Source organism: Apodemus sylvaticus, chromosome 1, assembly GCF_947179515.1.
Source record: "Apodemus sylvaticus chromosome 1, mApoSyl1.1, whole genome shotgun sequence".
Lineage (NCBI taxonomy): Eukaryota > Metazoa > Chordata > Mammalia > Rodentia > Muridae > Apodemus > Apodemus sylvaticus.
Window position 1 is genome coordinate 61,893,462 of NC_067472.1, and position 23,776 is coordinate 61,917,237.

A 23,776-nucleotide genomic window follows, 5' to 3' on the forward strand; every position below is an offset into this window, starting at 1 on the left:
CACGTCCCTGCAGCTCTCCTCCCAGGCACCCCAGCGGCATTGCTCAGTGTTGCTTTGCTATCTGGAAATGACCTTGGTTTCCCATCAACAGCTACTTTTCCCATAGCGTTGCTGGACACTGGGCAGTCACAGCCAACTCCAAGTGTGGAATATCACAGTATACAGTATACACACAGTATACAGAACATGTGCTAAAAGGCAGTTATATGCCTGGGCATGTGCATATGCCTGAGCCATATGGAGGCCTAAGTGGGGTCTGGGGAGATAGCCATTTAGTAGGAAGCAGCTTCCAAACCATTCCAGGCCCTGGGCAGATAGACACTGGGCAAGGCTCAGTTGTCCATGTGCTCTCACGATGAGCACTGTGAGGAGGGAATGGAGAATCAAGGTGCCATGGGAGGGATGCCTCAATTGCCCTCACAGGCTGCTTCCCTACATTGGTCACTATGGCTTGGCTGGTATCTGCCTTTGTCTCTTTTGTGGCTGCTGTGACTGTGCCACAAAGATACTTCCTCTTGGGCAAGGCTGTGTCCCAGAGGGCAAGTCTCCAGCAGGGGCTGTTCTCACCCCAGTTTGTGTCCCCAAGGTAGCAGTTTTCCTTCCCACTGCTGGACTCTGGCCTTGTTCTATGCTGAGATCCTGCCATTCCACCTAGGCCCCCAATATGTCCCCTCCTCCAGAACTGGACCCTATAGCTCTCAAGCCCTGAGAGCTTATGGTCCCCATTCTTCAGAGCTCAAGTGACTGGAGCTGGTTCTGAGCCTCTATCCCCAGCCCGGCCTGTGATTCCAGAAGGACCTCAAGTGGACTTGGCTTATGTCAAGGTAACATGACAAGTATGCTAAAGACCATGCTAGCTCAAACGGTCATGTGACTGTGGCCCTCTTGCTCAGGAGACTCTGCCCTTGATTAGCCTGAGGTAGCTACCCTCCACCCCCCCCCACCCTCCCACCCCCCCCACCCCCGCCCAGGTCATGTCTTTGCCTGTGATCCTGGCGCCCCCTGGCGGCTAATGTTGGGTCCTTGACTGCTGCCCAACCTCTAGTCCCTCTACCTCTGGGATTCACAAAATAATGAGGGCCAGATCCTGTGGTTTCTAGGGGAACGACTCACAGAAACACTTGTCAAGCGCTGTCAGGAGGGTTCTTCCTCCCCAGTTACCCACAAACACCTGGTAGCTGGGCTGGAAGATCTCGGTGTACAGGAAGAGAAACTGGGACTCAGTGTTGAAGGAGCTGGGTGATTCGACAGGAAAGCAGCTAGTGTCACAGCCATGAAAAGCATGGTCTACCCCACAGGCATCAGCCCTGAGCCTCAATTTAGAGTCTCCAGCAAGGGCTCATGCAGTCCCCAAGGCACTGACTGCCTGACAGGTAAGTAAACAGTACTCAGCTCACCCACACCGTAGGATTCCACAGGAATGACACACCACAGATCAGGGCAGATCTCCTGAGACCTCACTTCATCTGCTTGCCTATCCTCCTTGGGACAACTTGACAGACATCCTTTCATGGATCATGTGGTCTTAAGGCAGTCCTTGTCTCCTCAACTAGAGAAACTGAGGCCTGGTGAGAAATGAAGCAGAATTCCCATCTGACCTCTGACCTATGACCTCATGTTAGAGTGCAGACTCCCAGGCTGCACTCATTGTCGGTGCCAGGCGGAGCCCATGGAGGGAAGGACAGAGGACTCATACTTCATCTAACCCCTCTTAACCATGCGTACAGCTTCCTGGCCAGCCTGGATGTGGTCTCAGACCAATGGCACCAATCTGGTCCTTGGTGGCTGGGTGGTACCCTATGTTCACTCAGGCCCAGCTTTCTAAGACATCATTGGTTGCCAGGTGCAGGGTGTGGTATGTGGGGGGAGCGAGGGAGGAACACAGCCTGCAGTAGGTGAGTGGCTCCAACATTCAGCACCAGCAGCTACATGCCAGGAATTTGGAAGGAACAGACAGGTAAGCTCACACCAGGGTCAGCTTGCATAGGGAGTGGGGCCAGAAAATTGCCCAGTCCTCTGCTGGGCAGGTGGGAAGGGCAAGCAGGAGCCCACGTTCTAGCCACATTCCTACCTCATGCTTTTCTTTCCTCAGTTCTATCAGGGGTGGCATCAGGGGGACAGGTCTACAATGGGCAAGGGAAAGGGCTACCCCATTGTTTGGGAGGGTCTGGGTGGAGGGCAATCCAAACTGTGAGCCTCAGACTTGGAGATTACATCTGTCACAGCACCTTGGAAAGTCAGCCTGAGCTCAGGGGTTGGGGGAAGGGTTTAGGGGTAGGAACTGAGCTCCTCACAGTTGTAACTGTGTCCTGCTCTGTCAGGAATGTTAGGTCTCCCCACTGACGGGATGTGGGGTGCCATGTAGTGACCTTCTTATCATTGTGGTTTTACCCACATATCACTGTAAGCTGGCACAGAGAGTTTGGGGACAAATAAGTTCAGGACCCCAGGGTTTGGGTGCCAGATCTGTGGTGCTCTGGGATCTTCCCATACTAGGGTCTGAGAAGTACATTTAGTTGCCTTGGGATTAAGTATCTGGTTTTTGTCTTTCAAAGTTCTGGCATAGGAGAATGATCAGGGTCATGTAGCTCAACCCCTCTCCCCCCAGAAAAAACACCAACAAAGGAGGGCATTTTAGACCTAGACACCTGCACATGCAAATCCTATTTGCATGCCTTCCCTCTTTGTGGCAACATTTGCCTGGTACTTGGCACCTGCGCAGATGCCCCTCCACCTCAGCTTGGTGGGGATAGCAAGGCCTGGCAGTTCTTGGGTGTCGCATCCATCTTCCATGGCATCCAGGAGTCTGGACCATCCATCCGGTCTATGCTAAAGCAAGGCAAGGTGACCTGGTCTGCAGGGTCTAATCTATTGTCCATGAGTGGGGGTGCATTGCTGAACCCCATCTTGAAAGGCACTCTCTAAGACCTAAACCTTGGAGACTCAGGAGCCTCCAGAGACTCAGGAGCCCCAGAGGACTCCTCCCTCAGCCAAAATGAGGCTGTCCATGACTTTCCCACTGGGAACTAAGTGGGAAGAAGAGTAGGTGGTCCCATCCCCAGTCCAAAGACTGAGGGCAAACAGCATGGCTTCCATACTCTAAACCAGACACACAGCTTGAGTTACCTCTCTTATTGCAGAGCACAAGTCCAGATGTGACTGGGAACTCTCTTTCCAATAGTGAGATTTAGTGTGAGCAGCATGATTTTCACATGGACCCTAAGACTGTAGCTTCGTTTGGAAACAAGGTGTTTGTAGATAGATGAAGGGAAGGTGGGGGTCCTGTCCTAGTGATGAGGTCCCTAGAGGAAGAAGAGCGTGCAGACAAGCACAGATACAAGTCCCTGACCACAAAGGTAGGAACTGGGCCCACATGGCTATAAACAAAGGGATGCCTGGAACCCCTGGGAATTCAAAGATGTCCTCAGAGCCCTAGGAAAGGCCCCATAGCATATCTATCCATTCCTGGATTTTGGTTTTTTGTCCCTAACACTTCAGGAGTGCACCTCAGCTAGGTCAGGCCTCCAGCCTGTGGTCCTTGTTCCAGCACACAGGGCCATGCCTGTGACCCTATCTAGATTCCTACAGGAAAACCATCAGCTGTTTTTTTTTCCCCCTGTGGCTGGAAGACCTTATTCAAATTTTGCTCTCCACAGGCCCTGGGTGTGAACTCCTGGTGTGGGTAGGGTGAATTTACATCTCCCACAACTGGGGCAGGATGGGCTGCAGGGAACCCAAGAAACCAAGGAGCTGGGTCTGGTTACAGGAAGCAGATATATGGGAGAGGACTTGCCTGTGGCCATACAGTAACCCATGGTGGCTACCTTCATGTAGGGCCATACATTGGAAAATCAGGGTGACATGACTCTCTTGGTCTGGAGGCCAAGATGAAGCCCAGATGTCTTAGGTCTGCTTTCTGCTGCTGTGATAAACACCATGACCAAAAGCGACTTGGAGATCAAAGGGTTAATTTCCATTTGCACCATGCAGTTCATCAGGAAGGGAATCCAGGGCAGGAACTTGAGGCAGGAATGTGGAGGCAGGAACTGAAGCAAAGTTTGTGAAGACATGTTGCTTACTAGCTTGTTCTTCATGGTTTCCTCAGTTGATTTTCTTAGAGAACTCAGGACCACCTGCCCAGGGGTGGTACTGTCCCCAGTGGGCTGCATCTTCCCATATCCATCATTAATCAATAAAATGCCTCCACAGGCGTCCCTATAGGACATCTGATGTAGGCATTTTCTTAATTGAAGTTCCCTCCTCCCAAATGACCTTAGTTTATGTTAAGTTGACAAAACTAAGCAGTACACCAGGTAAGGGAAGCCACAAAAAAACTAAAACCCAACCAAACCAAAACCCGGTCATAGCACCTAGAGCAGACGCCAAGAAACCCTGCGTCTTCCCAAGCCAGACCAGCCACAAAGAGGAGCCTTTCTACCTCTTCTGCTTCCGAGGGTCCTACCTCCGATTCTCCCTTTCTGTTCCCACACCTGCCTAGGGTGAAGAGCACAATGGCTTAGCATATCCCAGTTACACCTACGGCAACATGAAACGGTGCTCTTGCACCAAACACAACAAGACTTAGTGACTATGGCTAATGAGACCCCAAGGGACATGTTCCACTGTGGCCATGGTTAAAATAACCTTTGTAGTCACAGAACAAATGACAACAGTAAGTCAAGGCATTTATCAAATACATTGGTGGGATAACCAGGCAGGTAGGTTTCAGTTAAGCGGGGAATCTCTGCTATAGGCCTCAGATGCTGTCTGATGACATTTTTTGGCATTTGGGTTGGTGGAAGCTTGAGGTTTGCTGAGAATACAGGCTGAAGGTCTTTCCCTGGAAGATGAACATTAGGTCTGACAGTAGAAGTGGGTGATAAATGGTTGCTGAAGACAGCCTGAGATAAGTTAGCTAGGAATCTGTAACATTTCAACTTCCACAGCTAGCACATTCTAACGAGTCAGTCATGTGCAGAACCTTCATCAGAGGTAAACATCAGTTCACATCTGCAAAGACTGAACTTCTATAGTGCTCTAGCACAGTACCCAGGAATTAGGGGTCAGATGTATCTTTTGAGATACACTTTCTTTTGGAGTAACACCATGACCATGCTGGCTCCAGCGGTATGCAGGGAGAACCTTGGCTCAGCTCCAGTCCAGGTTAGTTACAAAAGGCAGAGAATAAGCCCCCTCATAACTTATACTACCCTATACCCATCCTTCTCAGCCCCCTATATGCACAGGTATTCCTCTGTAAAAAGTGCAGGTTCTGAAGTGCTATCACGCGGGTACCCCAAAGCTTTGCACACGAAACAGCCATGCAGACCTGGGAAGCGGTATGGAAAGTGCTGTCTCATGTGAGACAGGATCTCTACCTACAGTGGAGCCAAGGGAGGTCCTTCCAGTATGTTCTTCCTCCCTGGATGGACACTGGCTTTCAGGAGCCAAGGCATGGTGAGGCAGGGCCACAACGTGCAGTAGAGGTTTTTGACATTCATTAAAGAGACACAGGGGATCTGTAGGGAACCCAGCTGCATACCACAAGGCTAGTCCACTCAAGTTACTAAAGTGAAGGGTAGGGCTGAGGGCTGGCTGGGCGTGTGGGAGAGGACCAGAGCCCAGCCTGGGTGAGGGATGCTGCCGGCAGCCTCTTCACCCTCTAATTACCAAGGTGGGAACTGGCAGGGAAGAGTCGGGTGGGGTCTTTCTCTCCCTGCTTCCTGTTCTTCCCATTGCCCTCTTCACCTGCCCCCTCCATGGACTTCCCTTCCTGGTTTTTCTTTCCGCCTTCTGTTCCTGCTCCCCTTTCTAACTTCATCTCTGCTTCCCTTCCCTGGACTTCCAGTTCCACCGAGGCCCCTCCTCTCCTCCACTCTGTCCTCCCAGCCTCCTCGCATCTGAGCTAGATCACCTGCCTTCTCACCTAGCTACCCGGGCAAAAGCCTGGGACTTTGTCTGGAGCAGTCTAGGGTGTGGCTCCCAGGGGTTGGGAGAATGAATTCCCTGCTGTCTTTGGAGGTTTTCAAGCGATCCTCTCCCCCCCTCCCCCCCGAAAAAGCCTCTGGAGAACGGTGACAGTGACAAGTGTGTTGGAATCCAGATGCCCGGAGTTCAGTAAATTTGCTGTGCCCCCATCCCCAGTGAAGAATGAGCCTGACTTTAGTTACAACTACTGAGAGGGAGGTAGAGCCCAGGTGGGACCAGCAGATGAACAGTTGCCTCACATGCTGGGGGCGGGGGGATGGTCTTCCTTATGAAGAGGAGAAGAGGGTGGCTAGTCCATCCTATGGGTTCCATCATATGTTTCACAGAAAAGCCACCATGCAGACAGCCCAGAGCTCCTGCCCTGGCAGCACCCCAGATACTGGGGATGGCTGGGAGCCAGTCCTGTGCAGGGGAGAGATCAACTTCGGAGGGTCTGGGAAGAAGCGAGGCAAGGTAGGGGCAACACACCCCTGAGTGAAATCCACCATGCCTGGAATCCCCAAGTCTTACTTTTTCCTTAAAGCCCAGTACTGGGGTCGACTCACCCACCCTGTGTTCATTCCTTGTGAGCTGAGTGCAGAGACCCTGATCAGATGGGCAAAAGCTGAGTGTAGCTTTCTGCCCTGGTGATAACGAGAACCTTGAGGTTCTGGATTCCTGCCTCGCTTTCCACTCACAGGGGGAGGATATATTTCAATGGCCATACCACACAGAAGCCTTGACCCAAGGAGGGACGGTCTAAACCTGCCCTCCTGTGGCCTGCCCTGTTCCATAAGCCCAGCCTCCTCCCCCATGATCAGAATCCCACCGCCCAGCGCTGTCTACCACCTGGAACCCACCAGCCCCTTACCCTGCAGTTTGTGAAGGTGCCAAGCAATGTGCCCCCCTCCATGCTCTTTGAACTCCTGCTCACCGAGTGGCACCTGCCAGCCCCCAACCTGGTGGTGTCCCTGGTGGGTGAAGAACGGCCTTTTGTTATGAAGTCTTGGCTTCGGGATGTCCTGCGCAAGGGGCTGGTGAAAGCGGCTCAGAGTACAGGTAAGGCTCCCCCTGCCCCGCCCTCAGTGGGCGAGGTCTGCCTGCATCACTTTACAACCAAGACCATCCACCACAGACAAGCCTACTGGCCAATCTGATCCAGGCTGATTCTCTTTCCTGGTGATGCTGGGTCGTGTCAGGTTGATGATGGCAGGGGTCAGAGAGGCTCAGCAGTGAGGATGTGCTGCTCTTGCAGGGGTCTGCAGTTCTGTTCCCAGCACCCATGGCAGGCAGCTTGAAGCTGCCTGTAACTCCTGCTCCAGAGAGACTCAACACCCCTGGTCTCCTCAGGAAGCTTCGCTCATGCGTATACTGACATACACATACATAATTTTAATAAGAAGCTAAAACTAACCAACATAGTGAGATAACTCAATGGCTAAAGACGAGAATCCCATCCCCAGCACCCAAACAGAAAGTTGGGCATGGAGGCATGTGCTTTTAGTCCCAATGCTAGGGCAAACAGACAAGTCCCTGTAGCTTGTGACAGTGGCCTGCCAGACTTGCCCAATCAGTGAGTTCCAAGTTCATCAGAGACCATCTTACAGAGACAAGGTGAATGGCACCTCTGGCCTCCACATACATCTGTCCCCTGATACAGGTGTCCTGCACACATGAACATATACCCAGCAAAGGGGCCAGAAGTTCTGAGTCTCTCTCATTGCAGAAGTGGTTATTATAATAAAGGAACAGTTTGCAGTCAGATGCAGATAGGAACTTTGTCCTTCAGATCCTTGCCCAGAACTGATGCTGTGGGGCAGCATCTAGGACAAATCTGGGAAAAGGTCACTGCCACACACATATCCTCCCTGAGCCTTAGTATTCCCATCAGTCTCAAAGTGTACCCTGGAGCTGGGCGCGGTGGTACATACTGGATTTCCAGTACATGAACACATGGAATCACTTGAGTTTCAGAATAGCGTGCATTGTAGAAACCTATCTGGAGGAAAGAAAAAAAAAAAAGTATTTCCCACTACTTGGTTCCCTGGTCAGCCAGCTGTGAGGACTCCAGGACCCTTCTCTTCCCCTCCCATAGGTGCCTGGATCCTGACCAGCGCCCTCCATGTGGGCCTGGCTCGCCATGTTGGACAGGCTGTACGCGATCATTCTCTGGCCAGCACATCCTCCAAGGTCCGTGTGGTGGCCATCGGAATGGCCTCTCTGGATCGAATCCTTCACCGTCAACTTCTAGATGGTGTCCAGGTTAGTGACAGGTTCACGGGACCACGGCTGATAGAGTTTAGTGAGCTTGGGTGGGTAGAGGAAGCAATAGGTAGGCTGAAGAACTATGCCACTCCCAGAGGCCCTGAACGTATTGAGAAGTAGGAGGTGAGGATGGTCTGCGGTGGGAAGACATAGATTCCATGGGCCCAGCACTTCCCACCAGGTGGCAGCATCTCTCAGGAATAAGGGCAACCTGCTGTACTCCCTACAGAAAGCCAGGCTGATAACACTCTGGGCCCAGTCTGGCTGGACAGTTGTCCTCAAGTCCAGAAAACCCTGGCCAGGTGGCTTCTGCTCTCTGGTATTCATACACATCCCCCACCCTGTGGACTGTGTAAGGCAGAACTAATGAGAGGCCCAGGAGGCCCCACTGAGGTAAAGTCTGGACCCCAGCCCAGAAGAGTCTAGAAGGTGGAGCTTGCACAGCCCTGGCCCCAGCTGTTTCCATGGTTCACTCAATCCAGGGAGGCCCCTGGCCCAGCAGTCCAGCCTCCCTCTGCCTGAGGGGTGGGGACTCTGAGGCCTTGCTGAAGCCTTGCCCAGGGCCCCAGCATGGCGTGCACAGCACAGAAAGGCCCAGCCCAAGCTGCTCCTAAAGTCTCTGCCTCCCCGTGTCTCCTTGGCACAGGAGGATACTCCCATCCGCTACCCAGCAGATGAGGGCAGCATGCAGGGACCCCTCTGCCCCCTGGACAGCAATCTCTCCCACTTCATCCTCGTGGAGTCAGGCGCCCTTGGGAGTGGGAACGACGGACTGGCCGAGCTGCAGCTGAGCCTGGAGAAGCACATCTCTCAGCAGAGGACAGGCTATGGGGGTAAGGCCCGCTCTAGCTGCCCAGAGCAGCATCTTGGGGATGCAGATATGGAGACATGGCACACACCAGTAAGAACTTCATGGAGAGACTGGGAAAGGGCCTTCCAGGAAGCGGGGAAGGGCCCCTGCACGCCTGAGCATACAAGGCCTGGGAAGAAGAGCCATCGGTGTGGGATGGGAGAATGACACAGCTGGGCAGTGTGGCCCTGGCTAGACAGCAGCCACCTCCTGGCCAGACTACAGGGCAGTTGCTGCTGTTTTAATTGTCCCTGCTCTGGCTGCAGACTCTGCTAATCAAGTCTTCCCAGAGGTGCAGTCCCCGCCACTGCCACCAGGGAGCAGAATTGCCTGAGGGAATGGGTACATCTGTGGCTAAAGGAGGGTATGAGGAAGACTAGGAAAATATTAAAGGACAGCAATATTTATAAGTTACTAGCACTCTGGAAATGAAAGCAGGGGATCACCATAAACTACATTTAGAAATCAAGACTAGACTGGGCTTTATCAGATTCTGAGGTTTTATTTTTAAAAGGGGGGGGGGAGGTGCGGGGAAGGAAGGAAAGAAGCTTTTGCCAGGCCAGGCTAGGCCAGGGTGTGTGAAACATGGTACGTGGGGATGTCTGAAGTTGAGGATGACCCTGAGTTCTCACGTTCTGAGCATCAAATGGCCTCACAGATGCTCTGCTCACAGGCGCCAGCAGCATCCAGATACCTGTCCTTTGCCTGCTGGTCAATGGTGACCCCAGCACCCTAGAGGTAAGGGTGGGAAGAAAACAATTCCCTGGCTGGAGCCCTGAGAATATGGTAGTTTCTCAGGGCACCTATGGGGTGGGATGGAGGCTTGAGACACCCCCTAAGCATTTATCTGCGTGTCACCTTCTCTGCTTCCCCAGAGGATTTCTAGGGCCGTGGAGCAGGCTGCCCCATGGCTGATCCTGGCAGGTTCTGGGGGCATTGCTGATGTCCTCGCTGCCCTGGTGAGCCAGCCTCATCTCCTGGTGCCCCAGGTAGCTGAGAAGCAGTTGAGAGAGAAATTCCCCAGCGAGTGTTTCTCTTGGGAAGCCATTGTACACTGGACAGAGCTGGTGCGTGCTGCTGGGGCTGCTGGGGCTGCTAGGGCCAACCTCTGCCTCTGTTTTCCCAGCCTCCCCTGGGTGGGGATGCTCTTCCTGAAAGTCCTGCAGGCCTAGCCTATGCGCTCTCTTCCTATATCCCTCGGAATTCTCCCAGTCCAGACAGCTAGCCTGGTCAATCTGTGGGCCGTCCTGAGATAGGCTTGTGGGTTAGCAGGTACAAAGTGGTCCATCTGAGGACCCTTCCAGGACACATTCAGACCTCGAGCCTTCTTCCTGGTATTAGCTACAGAACATTGCTGCACACCCCCACCTGCTCACAGTATACGACTTCGAGCAGGAGGGTTCTGAAGACCTCGACACCGTCATCCTCAAGGCACTCGTGAAAGGTAAGCCTGCCCTCAGAGGCTACAGACTTAGCAATGTTCACAGTGGATCCCTGCCAGCCCTTCCCAGGTAGGAAAGATGACTCACAAATTCATGAAGCATTTCTGAAGTGTTCAGTTCAGTAGCTTATGATCTAGCCCCAGGGCATTGCAACCATCTCCAGTTCTTGGAATTTTCTATTACCTCCCCCCCCCCACCCCACCTCCAACAGTCTTGGCAATAACTTCATTTTGTCCCCAGGTCCTAGTCCCTGCTCTCTGTCTAAGAATGTGAGCTTTGGGGCCAATTTACATGAATGGAATCACAGTCCGTGTTATTTGTACCCAGCCTCCTTCTTGAAGCACAATGTCCTCAGTTCTGTCCCCAGGGCAGCCTATGCCCAGAAGTCCTTCCTTTCTATGGCTGAATTCTAAAGTCTACTGTGTAGTGGACAGGTCTGTCCACTCAGCTACTGATGGATATGTTGGATTACCACCCAGGCTTGTCCATGTAGCAGGGCAGACCTGGAGCAGGTGTGCACAGGCTGGAAGCTGGGAGTGCCCTTGCTGGGGAAGGGATGGGGACACACCTGAGGAAGAGGCCACTCTAAGAGGGCCTGGGGCATCTGGGGCTGTGGATATATCTCATTTGGTGGAAGGATTGAATATCATATACAAAGCCCTGGGTTCAATGTCAGCAGCACCTAAACCAGATGTGGTAGCTTCTGCTTGGTAGATAGGAGGATCAGCTGCTCAAGCTGATGACAGCAAATCAGCTACATGGCAAACTCGCAGTCTGCTCAGACTACAAAGGGGCAGCTCTGGATTTAGTCATTTCCCTTCCCCAGCCAGTGAGGTCCAGAAAGACACATACAGGACCACTTGTGGTTTTCAGTGAGTCACACTCCCAAGGAGGCAAAAGCCTGCTGCTCTTAACTCTGGGGCTTGTGGGTAAGTGTGGCCTCTAGTGAAAGTGTCAGGCATCCCCATGGAAGAAATGTGCTTGCATGAGAATGTACAGCCCTGTCCTGCTCTCAGGCAAGAAGATGCTGGCTGAAGTGCTACATTACTGACAGCATGCTTCTGCCTCACCAGGCCGTGTCCAGGGGGCTTTTGGGATGTTGCCCCTGAATGCTCAGCCCTATGCCTCTTGTTGCTGTTTAGAGGCAGCTCAACCCCCATCAAGTCCTTACAGAGTTCTAGTCCCTCCCAGCTCTGTGGGACTCACCTCTACCTACAGCCTGCAAGAGCCACAGTCAAGAAGCCCAAGACTACCTAGATGAGCTCAAGTTAGCAGTGGCCTGGGATCGCGTGGACATTGCCAAGAGTGAAATCTTCAATGGGGACGTGGAATGGAAGGTGCTTTCCCCACTGCCCTGGCCTGACTTGTACACTGAAGTCTGAAGTAGTGGGATGTCAGGAGTATCATCTGGGCCCATTCTGTCTCAGATATAGCCCTGGAGGGAGTCAAGGTGATGCTAGGGAACACTCAAAGTCCCAACTGAGGGGGCCCTAACGCTCTTCATGTTAACTCACTAGACCTTTCCTCTCCCTGGCGCCTGAGGCCAGCATGTTCTGCTGACCCATGCCTGCCCCAGCTTCAGGGAACATGTTGGGGGTGTCCAGGGGAGGATGTTCAGCTTCTATCCCTCCATCTTACTGTCGTGATCTCCTCTACTGGGTGACTGCAGTCCTGTGACTTGGAAGAGGTGATGACGGATGCCCTAGTCAGCAACAAGCCTGACTTCGTACGCCTCTTTGTGGACAGCGGTGCTGACATGGCTGAGTTCTTGACTTATGGGCGGCTGCAGCAGCTCTACCACTCTGTGTCCCCCAAGAGCCTCCTCTTTGAGCTGCTGCAGCGTAAGCATGAGGAGGGTCGGCTGACACTGGCTGGCCTGGGTGCCCAACAGGCCCGGGAGCTGCCCATTGGCCTGCCTGCCTTCTCACTCCATGAGGTCTCCCGTGTACTCAAAGATTTCCTGCATGACGCCTGCCGTGGCTTCTACCAGGACGGGCGCAGGATGGAGGTGAGTAGAGTCAGGTTGGGCTAGGGCATGCTGGGTAGGCTGAATGTTGATGTCCTGTTCTGCAGGAGAGAGGGCCACCCAAGCGACCCGCAGGCCAAAAGTGGCTGCCAGACCTCAGTCGGAAGAGTGAAGACCCTTGGAGGGACCTGTTCCTCTGGGCTGTGCTTCAGAATCGTTATGAGATGGCCACATACTTCTGGGCCATGGTGAGCAGCCCCCTCAGTCCACAGCTGACTCCCTTGGACATCTCAAGAGGCAGGCTGGGGGATGTTGGGATGGTTGGGCCACCTCCTAAAAACCTGTCTCTCTATCTTCCAGGGCCGGGAGGGTGTGGCTGCTGCTCTGGCTGCCTGCAAGATCATAAAGGAAATGTCCCACCTGGAGAAAGAGGCAGAGGTGGCCCGCACCATGCGTGAGGCCAAGTATGAGCAGCTGGCTTTGGGTGAGTCACAGGCAGAAGGCCTCTGCCTCTGGTCCCCTGCAGATGTCTCTGATAGCCACGTGGCCCAGGGTAACCCCCATGGCCTCCTGTGTAGAGCAGAGCACAGAGCATTTCCTCCTAGAGATGGAAATTGGTCAGGAAGTCCTGACCAGGAGGTGGAGGCCCTCTCAATCCTGAGGGTGAAGGGGAAGGACCAGAGAAGGTCAGAGGTTAAAAAGGGCCCTGAGGTCAGTGGGACTCTCGGTGGCCTTGTAGCATGGGAGGTCTGGCTAAGCCCCAGGAAGTAGATTCAGGGCATACGCTGCAGAGGACAGGGGTAATGGGGGGGTCCCAGGGACTGGACATCAGTACTCCATCCCAGCAGCTGGTTTGGGGCACAGATCTTTTCTCAGAGTGCTACAGCAACAGTGAGGACCGTGCCTTTGCCCTGCTGGTGCGCAGGAACCACAGCTGGAGCAGGACCACTTGCCTGCACCTGGCCACTGAAGCCGATGCCAAGGCCTTCTTTGCCCATGATGGTGTGCAAGTAAGTGGCTGACCAGCCTAAGGATGGCCAGAGGGCAAGGAGGGTTGGCAGGGCCCAGGTTACCCGCATAGGACACTGAGGTAACTGAATGTCCCAGCCTGAAGCTCTTAGCCCATGTCTGAGCTACATAGGGGAGGGACCGGGAGAGTGGCTGAATTTCAGCTTCCTCCATCAAGGATACTTTCCTAGCTTGGTTCTTGGGCCCAGCAATACCTGTTCTCAGTTCGGTTGTCTGTAACTCCAATCCATAATTCTGTTATTGAAAGGTTACAACAGGGCTGGGGGTGTGGTTCATTTAATAGTGTGTCCAGCATGTTTGAAGACCTGGGTTCAATTCCCAGCACTCAATAAGCCAGGTGTAGTGGCGCATGCCTGCAATCTTATCACTACGGAGGCAAAAACAGAAGGCTCAGGAGTTCCAGGCCATCTTGGGGTATGTAGTTGACAGTGATAGTTATCCTGGGTTATGGAAGACTTCCTCAGAGAAAAAAGAAGAAAAGCAGGCAGGCTGCAAAACAATCAAACACATCCTCCTATAAAGAGTCTGCCCTTCTGCCAGAGCCAGTGCTCCAGGAGGGGGCTTGAGAGGGGTCTGGGTAGGGTATCTCAGGCACACAGCCCTACATGAGTGAAAGTGTAGTGACAGGCAGCCAGAACATGTGACTTTATTCTAGGCGTTCCTGACCAAGATCTGGTGGGGAGACATGGCCACAGGCACACCCATCCTGCGGCTTCTGGGTGCCTTCACCTGCCCAGCCCTCATTTACACAAACCTCATCTCCTTCAGGTAGGCTGATGCAGGCATCAGCAGGTGCCAGTCTTCTTGTTCTCGGGTCTCACAGCCTTACGTCAGATTGGCTAGTGAGCCCCACCTCCACCCCCGTTGGTCCAGTACTTTCTTCTGTCTATGTGCTTGGGATATTCTTCTCTGTGTTGCAGTGAGGATGCCCCGCAGAGGATGGATCTCGAAGATCTGCAGGAGCCAGACAGCTTGGATATGGAAAAGAGCTTCCTATGCAGCCAGGGCGGCCAGTAAGGGGTAGCAGGGGGTGAAGGGGATAAAGGGGGCAAGAAGGATGCAGGGAGTGGGGAAAGAGGGAAGGAGCTAGAAAACAGAAAGAGAGAGTGGGCCTGGAAAGATAGAGGGCAGAAAAAATGAAGGAGACTGTGAGCTAGAAGGTAGGGGAGGGTGGGGGCTAAGAAGGATGGAGAATGCTGGGAAGGATGGAGAGAGTAAGGCCACTAGGCACTGGCCAGCTGCTAGACACATGGTAGACAGAATCAGGCTCCCACAGGGTACTGTGGTTTGGTACCTCCTCGCTATGGTGACCTCTGCACTCACACAGATTGGAGAAGCTAACAGAGGCGCCAAGGGCTCCAGGCGATCTAGGCCCACAAGCTGCCTTCCTTCTCACGCGGTGGAGGAAGTTCTGGGGCGCTCCTGTGACTGTGTTCCTGGGGAATGTGGTCATGTACTTCGCATTCCTCTTCCTGTTCACCTATGTCCTGCTGGTGGATTTCAGGCCACCACCCCAGGGGCCATCGGGGTCTGAGGTTACCCTCTATTTCTGGGTGTTCACACTGGTGCTGGAGGAAATCCGACAGGTCAGTGGCCGGCATGGCCTGCTCCCGGACTTTGCAACTCAGGCTGTGTTATATGTGCCTCAGGTGGGACCTGATCTGGGGGAGGTAGGACTTTTTAATGTATAGAACAAGACCACTGTGTGGCCTTTCTGTCAACCCACTCTACCGAGTCCTGGTCCTGGTCACAGAGAGAGCCCCAATTCCATATCCAGACCAAGACCCAATCTTAATCAGACTAAGCCCTAATCCTAGTCACAGACTAAGTCTTAGTCATCACAGTTTGACCCCTGACCCTGGTCACAAACTGAGTTCCAGTCCTAGAGCCAACCTGAGCTGATTTCAGCTCCATCCTAAGCCCTGATCTCTGCTCCAGATTGATTATGATCATGATTCCCTAGTCAGAGTCTGAACCCTGACCTGAGTCACTGGCTAAGTCCAGACACTCAGTGTAAACTGACCCTGAACCCTGACCTGAGTCACTGACTAATTCCAGACTCTCAAAGTAAACTGACCCTGAGTTTTAGTCACAGACAGTCCTGACCCTAAGTTTAGATTGACCTCATTTTTTTTTTGTCTCCAGACAACCCTGAAATCTCTTCCATTGATACGTCCAGTCCTAGCCATACAGTGGGTGCTAGTCATCAATTGATTCTGATTAACTTGGAAACTGAGCTCTGATTCATGCAGATTTCATCATGGTCTCAGCAAGAGAGACCTGGTGCTGCAATCAGGTCCTCTCTCTCTGCCAGGGCTTCTTCACAGACGAGGACACACACCTGGTGAAGAAGTTCACTCTGTACGTAGAAGACAACTGGAACAAGTGTGACATGGTGGCCATCTTCCTGTTCATTGTTGGTGTCACCTGTAGGTCTGTAGCCTCAAGTGGGCTGGTGGGCAGGCTCCAGGGGTCCTACCTAGTGTGGTTCTGGAACCCCAGTGTGGTTCTGGAACCTGGTTTTTGGTCAATTGACAAGCATACTTTGTGTCTTGGGGGAAACCTCTTGCCCTCCATGGTGCCAGCAGTCTTATCCAGCCTTGGTCCCTCTCCAGAATGGTGCCCTCGGTGTTCGAGGCTGGCCGGACCGTTCTGGCCATTGACTTCATGGTGTTCACACTTCGGCTCATCCACATCTTTGCTATTCACAAGCAGCTGGGTCCTAAGATCATCATTGTGGAGCGGATGGTGGGTCGTTGGGACCCCGAGCCTTGAGGGGGGTGAGGTACCGGGAATCCCGCCCTGGATGGATGGGGAACCTAGATTATTCAGTGGATGGCGACCCTAAACCTGTTGGGGGGTAAGTCCCTTGGGATCTCAGCCCTGGATAGCTGAAGAGCCCAAAGGAACACTGACTCATAGATGGGAAGGGCGCGGAGCTTTGACTCTGGATGGGGATGAGGTACCAATTGCATCCACTTAGAGGGGTGACCCTTATAACTCCAGCTTTGGGTAGATGGCAGCCAATGGGACCCTAGCCCTGGGTGAGATGAGCTCCCCAGAACCCTAACTTGGGTCAGGGGTGAGCCCTCTCGAACCTTGACCTTGGGTGGTAGTGAACCCCTGGTATTCCAACCCCGGGGAGCAGTGAGAATCCTGGAACCTCTGACTGTGGATGGGAGTAAGTATTGAAACCCCAACCAAGGTAATGGTGAGAACCCTAACACCACAGGCCTGGGAAGGGATGACTCCCCTGGGCCTCTAACCCTAGGTTGAGGTGAAAACCCTGGAACTCCAACCCTAGGTGAGGGTAAGCTCTCTGAACTCCACCCTGGGGTAGAGTGAGCCCCCTCTGTGACCCCTGAGGGCAAGTTCCCATCCAGGCCATCCATGCCCTATGACCTTCCCCCTGCAGATGAAGGATGTCTTCTTCTTCCTCTTCTTCCTGAGTGTGTGGCTCGTGGCCTATGGTGTGACCACTCAGGCCCTGCTGCACCCCCACGATGGCCGTCTGGAGTGGATTTTCCGACGGGTGCTCTACAGGCCTTACCTGCAGATCTTTGGGCAAATCCCTCTGGATGAAATCGATGGTTTGTGCTGAGCCAGGATGGGTGGGCTGATGGTGGGTGGGTTCTAGGCTCCACTGGGACCTCTGGGTCACCAGGTCCCTGGCTGAAAATGGCTGAGACAATGGCATCCTAAGTCTAGGCCACAGGCCTTGCATACTTTCTAGGCTGAGACCCAGAGTAGGGTAAGACACAGCCAGCCATGGAGCCCCAACCTTTCCCTGGCTGAGAAGTGAGCCATGTAGATTCTGAATACACAGGGCTGGATTTCTTCCTGGGGAAGTCAAGTGATGTAATGGGCTTCAACTTGTGCATGTTGCCTATCCAGTGTGTCAGCGGTATGAGGCTTGTCTATAGTCATGAGTGTCCCCTCAAGCTAGGCCTTACACCTAGTTAGGGCTAATGGAGATTCTGGGGACTTCATGACAAGTGGACACAGCTATGTACTTACTGCAGGGGTCTTGTGGATGGTGGAGGAAGAAAAACCCTGGATCTGGAATGGGGACCTAGGAGGACCAAAGGTGGCTAAGATTGGGCAAACATAGGGATTCAGTTCATTAGGCTGGAAAGAGGCCTAGAGAGTGGGGGATCAGGACAGAGGCTCCATATGTCACTACTGGACATGTGCAGACTTAGAGATAGGGTGCAGATTCAGGCACTGGGGGAGGTGTCAGTGTTCTAGCCAGTGTCAAGGGACTTAGTGTTATCTAACCATGAGGCCATGCAGTTTGGATGGTCAACAGAGACCTGACCCCAGCTATCCTGGGGGAGGCCATTAATGAAGCCAGGTCAGCAATTACAACACTTGATGCATATTTGTCAACAGATGACAGTGAGACTGGAGCAAGCCCAGGCCTCCATGGACAGAAGGGCTGGAAATTAACTTCTAATTGGGGTGTTCCCAAGCCATACCCTGGGCTGTTTTCTTCTCCCATCACACTGCCTTTGGTGTTTGCTCAACTGAGCCATCACTTTTCTAGGCCATTAGCTTAAGCAGACATTGCCTGTTTCTCCCTTCCCCTGAGCCATATGGCCTCACCGCCTCAGTTCCTGGGGCCAGGAAGAGGAAGGTGAGTACCCCACAGCCAGGGCAGCTCTGGGGTCTCAGTTCCGTAGTAACTGTAACTCTGGTTTCTCCTCCACAGGCATTGGAGATCAAGGTAGCAGGGTGGTCTTTAGTCTAGGCGTGGAGGCCACTGCAGGGTTCGCAGAACCACTATAGATGTGGCAGGCGGAGTGAGCCGTGAAGCAGCCTTGCCAGTCCCCCATACACCGTGTCTACTATGCTGGGAGTGGGCTGGTATTCTCTAACATGCCTGTGCTCAGAGGGAAACTGAGGCCTCGGTAGTTCTGGCCCAGTCTGCAGGGTATGGAGACCTGGGAAGTCCTTACCTCTCTTCCACTTCCTCCTTTTCCACCAGGCTCTGGGCTTCAGGGCCAAACTTGTGTTCAGCCAGGCCAGGCAGGCCTTCTCAGGCCTCAGGCAGGATTTACGACTTTTCAAAACCTCCTTGCTTCTGAGGGCTTGACCACCCCTCTGGGTCACCTAGGGAAGGGAAGAGAGCCTGGGACACAGAACCTGGAGCAGATTCATAGGTTGGGGGGATGGAGTGACTGTTAAGGCAGCCTTGGAGGGGGATCTGGTACTCTCAGATGACTGAATGCACCCCTCCATATGATAGAACATTCCACAACTCACCTGGGTTGCCTGTCATGATAACTCACTGGGTAAACAAGGCAGGGATTTGTCCCAGAAAGGGAGACAAGGTCAGAGGAATGCCAGTACATATGCCAGACCTTGAAAAGTCAAATATCCCAAAACTGTACCTCAAGGCAGCCTCCCCTACAGAATCACCTGTGATACTGACATCTGGAAGAAAAGAAGCAGTAATAACTCTCTGAAGTGTGCAGGTGGTACACCTGCATGCACACATGCATGTGTGCCCATACCTATGTACACAAACAGTTATGCATCAGCACACAGCATGGAGAAGACAGGATGGAGTCAGGGGAGGGAGGGCAGTCTCAGTCTATGCTGCCCTGCAGGCTTGGCCAGGGTGGGACCCTGCAGGGGAAGGGCATAAATAAAGGGGATGGCATTTATAAGGGGCAGGTGTTGTGACTTAGAGTCCTTGGGGGATGCCCAGGGCTTTGGGTGTTCCCATTATAGGCAGAGATACCTAGAAAGCTGCAGGTTCGAGTCCATCTGGGAGCCCTGGGTGGGAAAGGCCCGGGCAGGAGGCCTTTCTGGGGCAGATGGAGGAGTTGTTTCATGCAATGACAGACAGGAAAGGGTTCTATGACTTTTGTTCTCACTTCCTCACATGGCCTGGGCTTGCCTCCATGGAATCCCAGTAGAGGAGGCAGCTGATGAACAGACCACCTGTTGGTTTGGTGCAACTAGGGCTGGCTTCTCACAATGGGACTTTTGGTGCTTAAACTAGCTACCCTCATGTGAACCGGCCCCTGGCCACCTACCCAGCACCCACACGGTCGGCCTCAGCTCGGAACCACACTCCCAATCTGAAGGTGCCTGTTTGCCTTGCAGAGGCTCGTGTGAACTGTTCTCTTCACCCTCTGCTGCTGGAAAGCTCGGCTTCCTGCCCTAATCTCTATGCCAACTGGCTGGTCATTCTCCTGCTGGTTACCTTCCTGCTCGTCACTAATGTGCTACTTATGAACCTTCTGATCGCCATGTTCAGGTACCCTCCTGCCTCCACTTCTGGCCACCTGCCCTCGCTAATCCATGCTGCCTCTTAGTAGGGCTGGTTTCAGGGTGCTGAGAGAGACAGGACCCATGTCCTGGTATTTAACTGCTCTGTCCCCTGGGCTGAACCTACAGTAGAGAGCCAACACTCCAGGTATGGACACACTATGGACACACTCCTGGTGTCTGTCCTGTTAGGAAGGACGGTGAGTCTAAAGGGTTGGGGACTCAGAGCTGTGTAAATACCCGACTGAGTAAGCTCTGCTGTAGTGTACCTGAGAATATGTCTGAGGGGTGCTGGACCCCCATCCTAGCCTCATTTCTGTTGCTTTGATAAAATTGACTGAAAGCAACTTAGGAGAAGAAAGGACTTATTTCATCTTATACTCCCAGATCACAGTCTGTCACAGAGGGAATTCAGGGCAGGAGCTCAAGGCAGGAAGCACAGAGGAGGGCTGCTTGCTAGTTCCGCAGGCTCATGCTTAGCTAGACCTCTTATACAGCTCAAGACCTCTTGCACAGGGAATAGTGCAGCCCCCAGTGGGCTGGTCCCTCCTACATTAATCTAATCCCCCACAGACACACCCACAGGTCAGTATGATCGCTACAGTCCCGCTATTGTGGTTCCCTTCTCAGGCGACTCTAAGCTGTGTCCAGTTGACAGTTAAAACTAACTGTTAGCCTCTATCTTTCTGAAAGGGCTCCCAGCACAGCCTGGCTACCCACTGGCTGTAATGGGGGATGACATATAAGGAGTGGGAGGTGAAGGGGTGAGATGAAGGATGGAAAATGGGGTACAGGGGGTTACACGTGGGCTGGGAGGTAGATGAGGGGGGCTTTCATAGCAGGGAGAGCTGCTTATAAGGCAAGGGCTTGGCTATGTGTCCTGTAGCTACACATTCCAGGTGGTGCAAGGCAATGCAGACATGTTCTGGAAGTTTCAACGCTACCACCTCATTGTTGAATACCACGGGCGACCAGCTCTGGCCCCGCCCTTCATCCTGCTCAGCCACCTGAGCCTGGTGCTCAAGCAGGTCTTCAGGAAGGAAGCCCAGCGAAAGCGGCAGCACTTGGGTGAGGCCCCAGGCTGGATGCCACTGCTCCTAAGGGTGCCAACGGACAGAGGAGATCATAGAAGGGGCTGAGGTTCCTCATCTAGGTCCTGTCTGGTAAACCAAAGTTCAGGTACAGACTAGACAGCCACAAGGCCAGCCTATCTCCTTGCAGCCTGAAACCTCTGCATGGGGTTTATTTCTGTCATCTACCTTGCGCTCTGCCTGGTGGTGTCCGCCCTTGATCTCCCTCGCATCAGCCTGGGCCTGGGCTCTCCCCAGGGGCCCACACAGCTCTCCAAAGCTTGTTGCTGTCTTCCACATTGCCAGAGAGAGACTTGCCTGACCCCTTGGACCAGAAGATCATTACCTGGGAAACAGTTCAAAAGGAGAACTTCCTGAGTACCATGGAGAAACGAAGGAGGGACAGCGAAGGGGAGGTGCTGAGGAAAACAGCACACAGGTAGGGCAGCCCGTGGGACAGCAGACAGATGAGGCTCAGGCTGGCAGGTGTCATTTCTGTTCATGAGTTGCTGAGAGGTGCAGCTAGGACCCTGCAGGAGGCAGGTAGATGCAGTAGGGCTGGGCTGACCCTGGTGTTATGAGGGGCAGTAAGTCTTAGAGGGGCTCCCCATTGTGAACATGTAGAACCCTTGTCAGTAATGGGTGGGGTTTTCTGAACTGCCTTAAGGCTGGGTGAGACCATCTAGTGCTAGTGATAGGACCTCTGAGATGGGGAAACATACCCTCTTGCTCTAGGAGGAGGGTGTATGTGTGTGGGTCGAGAGCATAAGCCCATAACTAGACATCTTTCTGCAATGGGACTCTTCCTCCTCTCCCTAGTCAGTGCTAGATGGTGGAGGGGCTGTTCCTAAACACTTATAGGGATGACCTGCTGGTTATCATATTGCTTGGTGGCCAAGCAGGGACAGGATCTCAATCTCTTGGAGGGTACAGATGTGCTCCACATCCATAGACAGGCCCCAGATAAAGATTGGAAAGGCAGTAGGTGCAAGAGGCAACAGCCAACTGAGGCCCTGAGAAAGCAGTTAGGACACACGCAGGCTCCCCCTTGTGGAGTGACATGGAAGTGTCACAACTGGCCCTGCTTTCCAGAGTGGACTTGATTGCCAAATACATCGTGGGGCTGAGAGAGCAAGAAAAGAGGATCAAGTGTCTGGAATCACAGGCAAGCTAGCAACCCACTGTTCATTGTTCTTCCTGGGGTGGGAAGATCCTTCTGGTTCTGTGGGAACTACCACAGCCCTGTACCAGCATCCTAATGGGTAGCATTAGGGCCTTCCACAGAGTGGAAGGATTATGGACAGGGCAGGCGAGGCCTAAGGGCACAGGCATTTGTAGGCCTAGGTCTGTCCCTGCCCCAATTCACTTTAGAGACCCATTGTTCTTCTAGAGCGGGTCCAACAAAACCTAGGTTCAGTGCCACATCCGGTCACCATCCCTTATCATGTACCTATGGGAGGACCTGGTCCAGAGTGTGGAGTCCCAGGGCAGTAGTAGCCCTGGCAGGAGGGCAATCACTGGGAGGAAACCAAGCCCCCCACCCCACCCCCGCCCACCCGCCTTGCCGAAGTCCCAGCACCTCCCTTGGCTCTCTCCAGGCCAACTACTGTATGCTCCTCTTGTCCTCCACGACTGATGCACTGGCTCCAGGAGGCACCTACTCAAGTGAGTGGTCCAGGCCATGGGAATGAGATGGGTATGGGCTCCTCCCTTCAGTCACCAGAAAGCTGTGGGCTGCATAACCGGTGCTGCCTCCTCCACCTGTGCTAGAGGTCCCTGCTACCTTAGTGTCCCAAGGCTCTGCCTAGCACTGGCCTTGCTAGCCTTACCACTTCCCATGTCCTGGCCCTTGCCTCACTCCTGCCCTGCCCCAGCTGGGGCTCTCCAGCTGAGGGTCCTTTCTCCCTTTCTTGCTCCCAGGCTCTCAGAACTGTGGTCGCAGGAGTCAGCCAGCCTCTGCTAGAGACAGGGAGTACCTAGAGGCTGGCTTGCCACCCTCAGACACCTGAAACGGAGAAACCACTTGCCCTAGACCACAGACCTGGCCAAACTGAGCTTTTGCGTCAGATCAACCTTCCCCTACTCCCAGCAGCCCCAAGAAATGGTCTTCAAGACCTTGCCACAGACCACTTCTTGGACATCCCTTCCTATGAAAAAGAAACTCATGTCCTTGGCATCTATCCGGGAGCCCCGGAGGTATCCTCTCCAGCAGGCAAAGTTTTCCAAGCCCCACACATGACACCATCTGCCTGGATGGAGTTACTTAGGTCTAGTCCCTGTCTTACCCTGAGTTCCTAAGAAGCCGACCTCTTAAACACTAGAGGTTTCTTTCTGTTCTCTGATCCACTCATCAGTCGACCAGCTTCTAGAGGGCAGGACTCGATCTGCTGTAATCAGCTCCCATCTTTCAGCCCCCACAGCACTCTTTGATTGTTCTGGCAAAAACCCCAAGATATTGCTCAAGGGTACCCAATGCTATTTTACTTTCTATAAAGCCTGTAGACCACCTCAAGTAGTTAAACTGGACAACAGGGGTGGCTAAACCAACATTTCAAACACCTGGAAGGTTGTCTGACCCAATGAATATGGCCTCTCCATCCTTCTATTGCTCCTCAAATTAAATGACCACCCAGGTCCTTTTTAGAGGAACTTGGAGAATGGGGACTAGAGGCTGAGGCAGACCTGGTGCTTAGCAGAACAGGCTAGCTAAGCTGGTCCAAGTCTCTGGCCTCCACAAGGAATATTCACTCATGTATCCTCCCTGCATCCTTCTCCCTGGCACAGCCTCAGGGGGATGACCTAGCATCAGCTGTGTCTTAACAAAGGTCACAAGTCCTGGAGACACACACTTGGGCACCAACCATGTGCTGACCCACAACTTATTTTCCTCCTATAACCTGTGGTCTAT

The 23,776-nt window shown here is 53.2% G+C and overlaps 1 protein-coding gene across 1 annotated transcript; it reads left to right on the forward strand.

Moving 5' to 3' along the window:
• Positions 1-1,876: 1,876 nt before the first annotated feature.
• Positions 1,877-23,696, forward strand: Trpm5 (transient receptor potential cation channel subfamily M member 5). The gene is made up of 25 exons (XM_052194829.1): positions 1,877-1,957; positions 6,315-6,441; positions 6,846-7,026; positions 8,063-8,229; positions 8,879-9,065; positions 9,756-9,820; positions 9,958-10,149; positions 10,424-10,526; positions 11,743-11,861; positions 12,194-12,532; positions 12,598-12,738; positions 12,851-12,974; positions 13,355-13,500; positions 14,175-14,287; positions 14,440-14,532; positions 14,847-15,105; positions 15,834-15,952; positions 16,135-16,267; positions 16,935-17,109; positions 19,634-19,787; positions 20,685-20,866; positions 21,175-21,307; positions 21,961-22,033; positions 22,467-22,533; positions 22,789-23,696. Exons 2-25 carry the CDS (start codon positions 6,325-6,327, stop codon positions 22,875-22,877), a joined length of 3,471 nt encoding a protein of 1,156 aa, XP_052050789.1. The 5' UTR covers positions 1,877-1,957; positions 6,315-6,324; the 3' UTR covers positions 22,878-23,696.
• The last annotated feature ends 80 nt before the right edge of the window (positions 23,697-23,776 follow it).

What these genes read in the sequence shown, in the direction of transcription:
- Trpm5 (XM_052194829.1), top strand. Translation starts at nt 6,325, where the DNA reads ATGCAGACAGCCCAGAGCTCCTGCCCTGGCAGCACCCCAGATACTGGG. An exon ending in TTGCCCATGATGGTGTGCAA is followed by an intron (nt 13,501 to 14,174) that starts GTAAGTGGCTGA and finishes ACTTTATTCTAG; the next exon opens with GCGTTCCTGACCAAGATCTG. An exon ending in ATTGTTGGTGTCACCTGTAG is followed by an intron (nt 15,953 to 16,134) that starts GTCTGTAGCCTC and finishes GTCCCTCTCCAG; the next exon opens with AATGGTGCCCTCGGTGTTCG.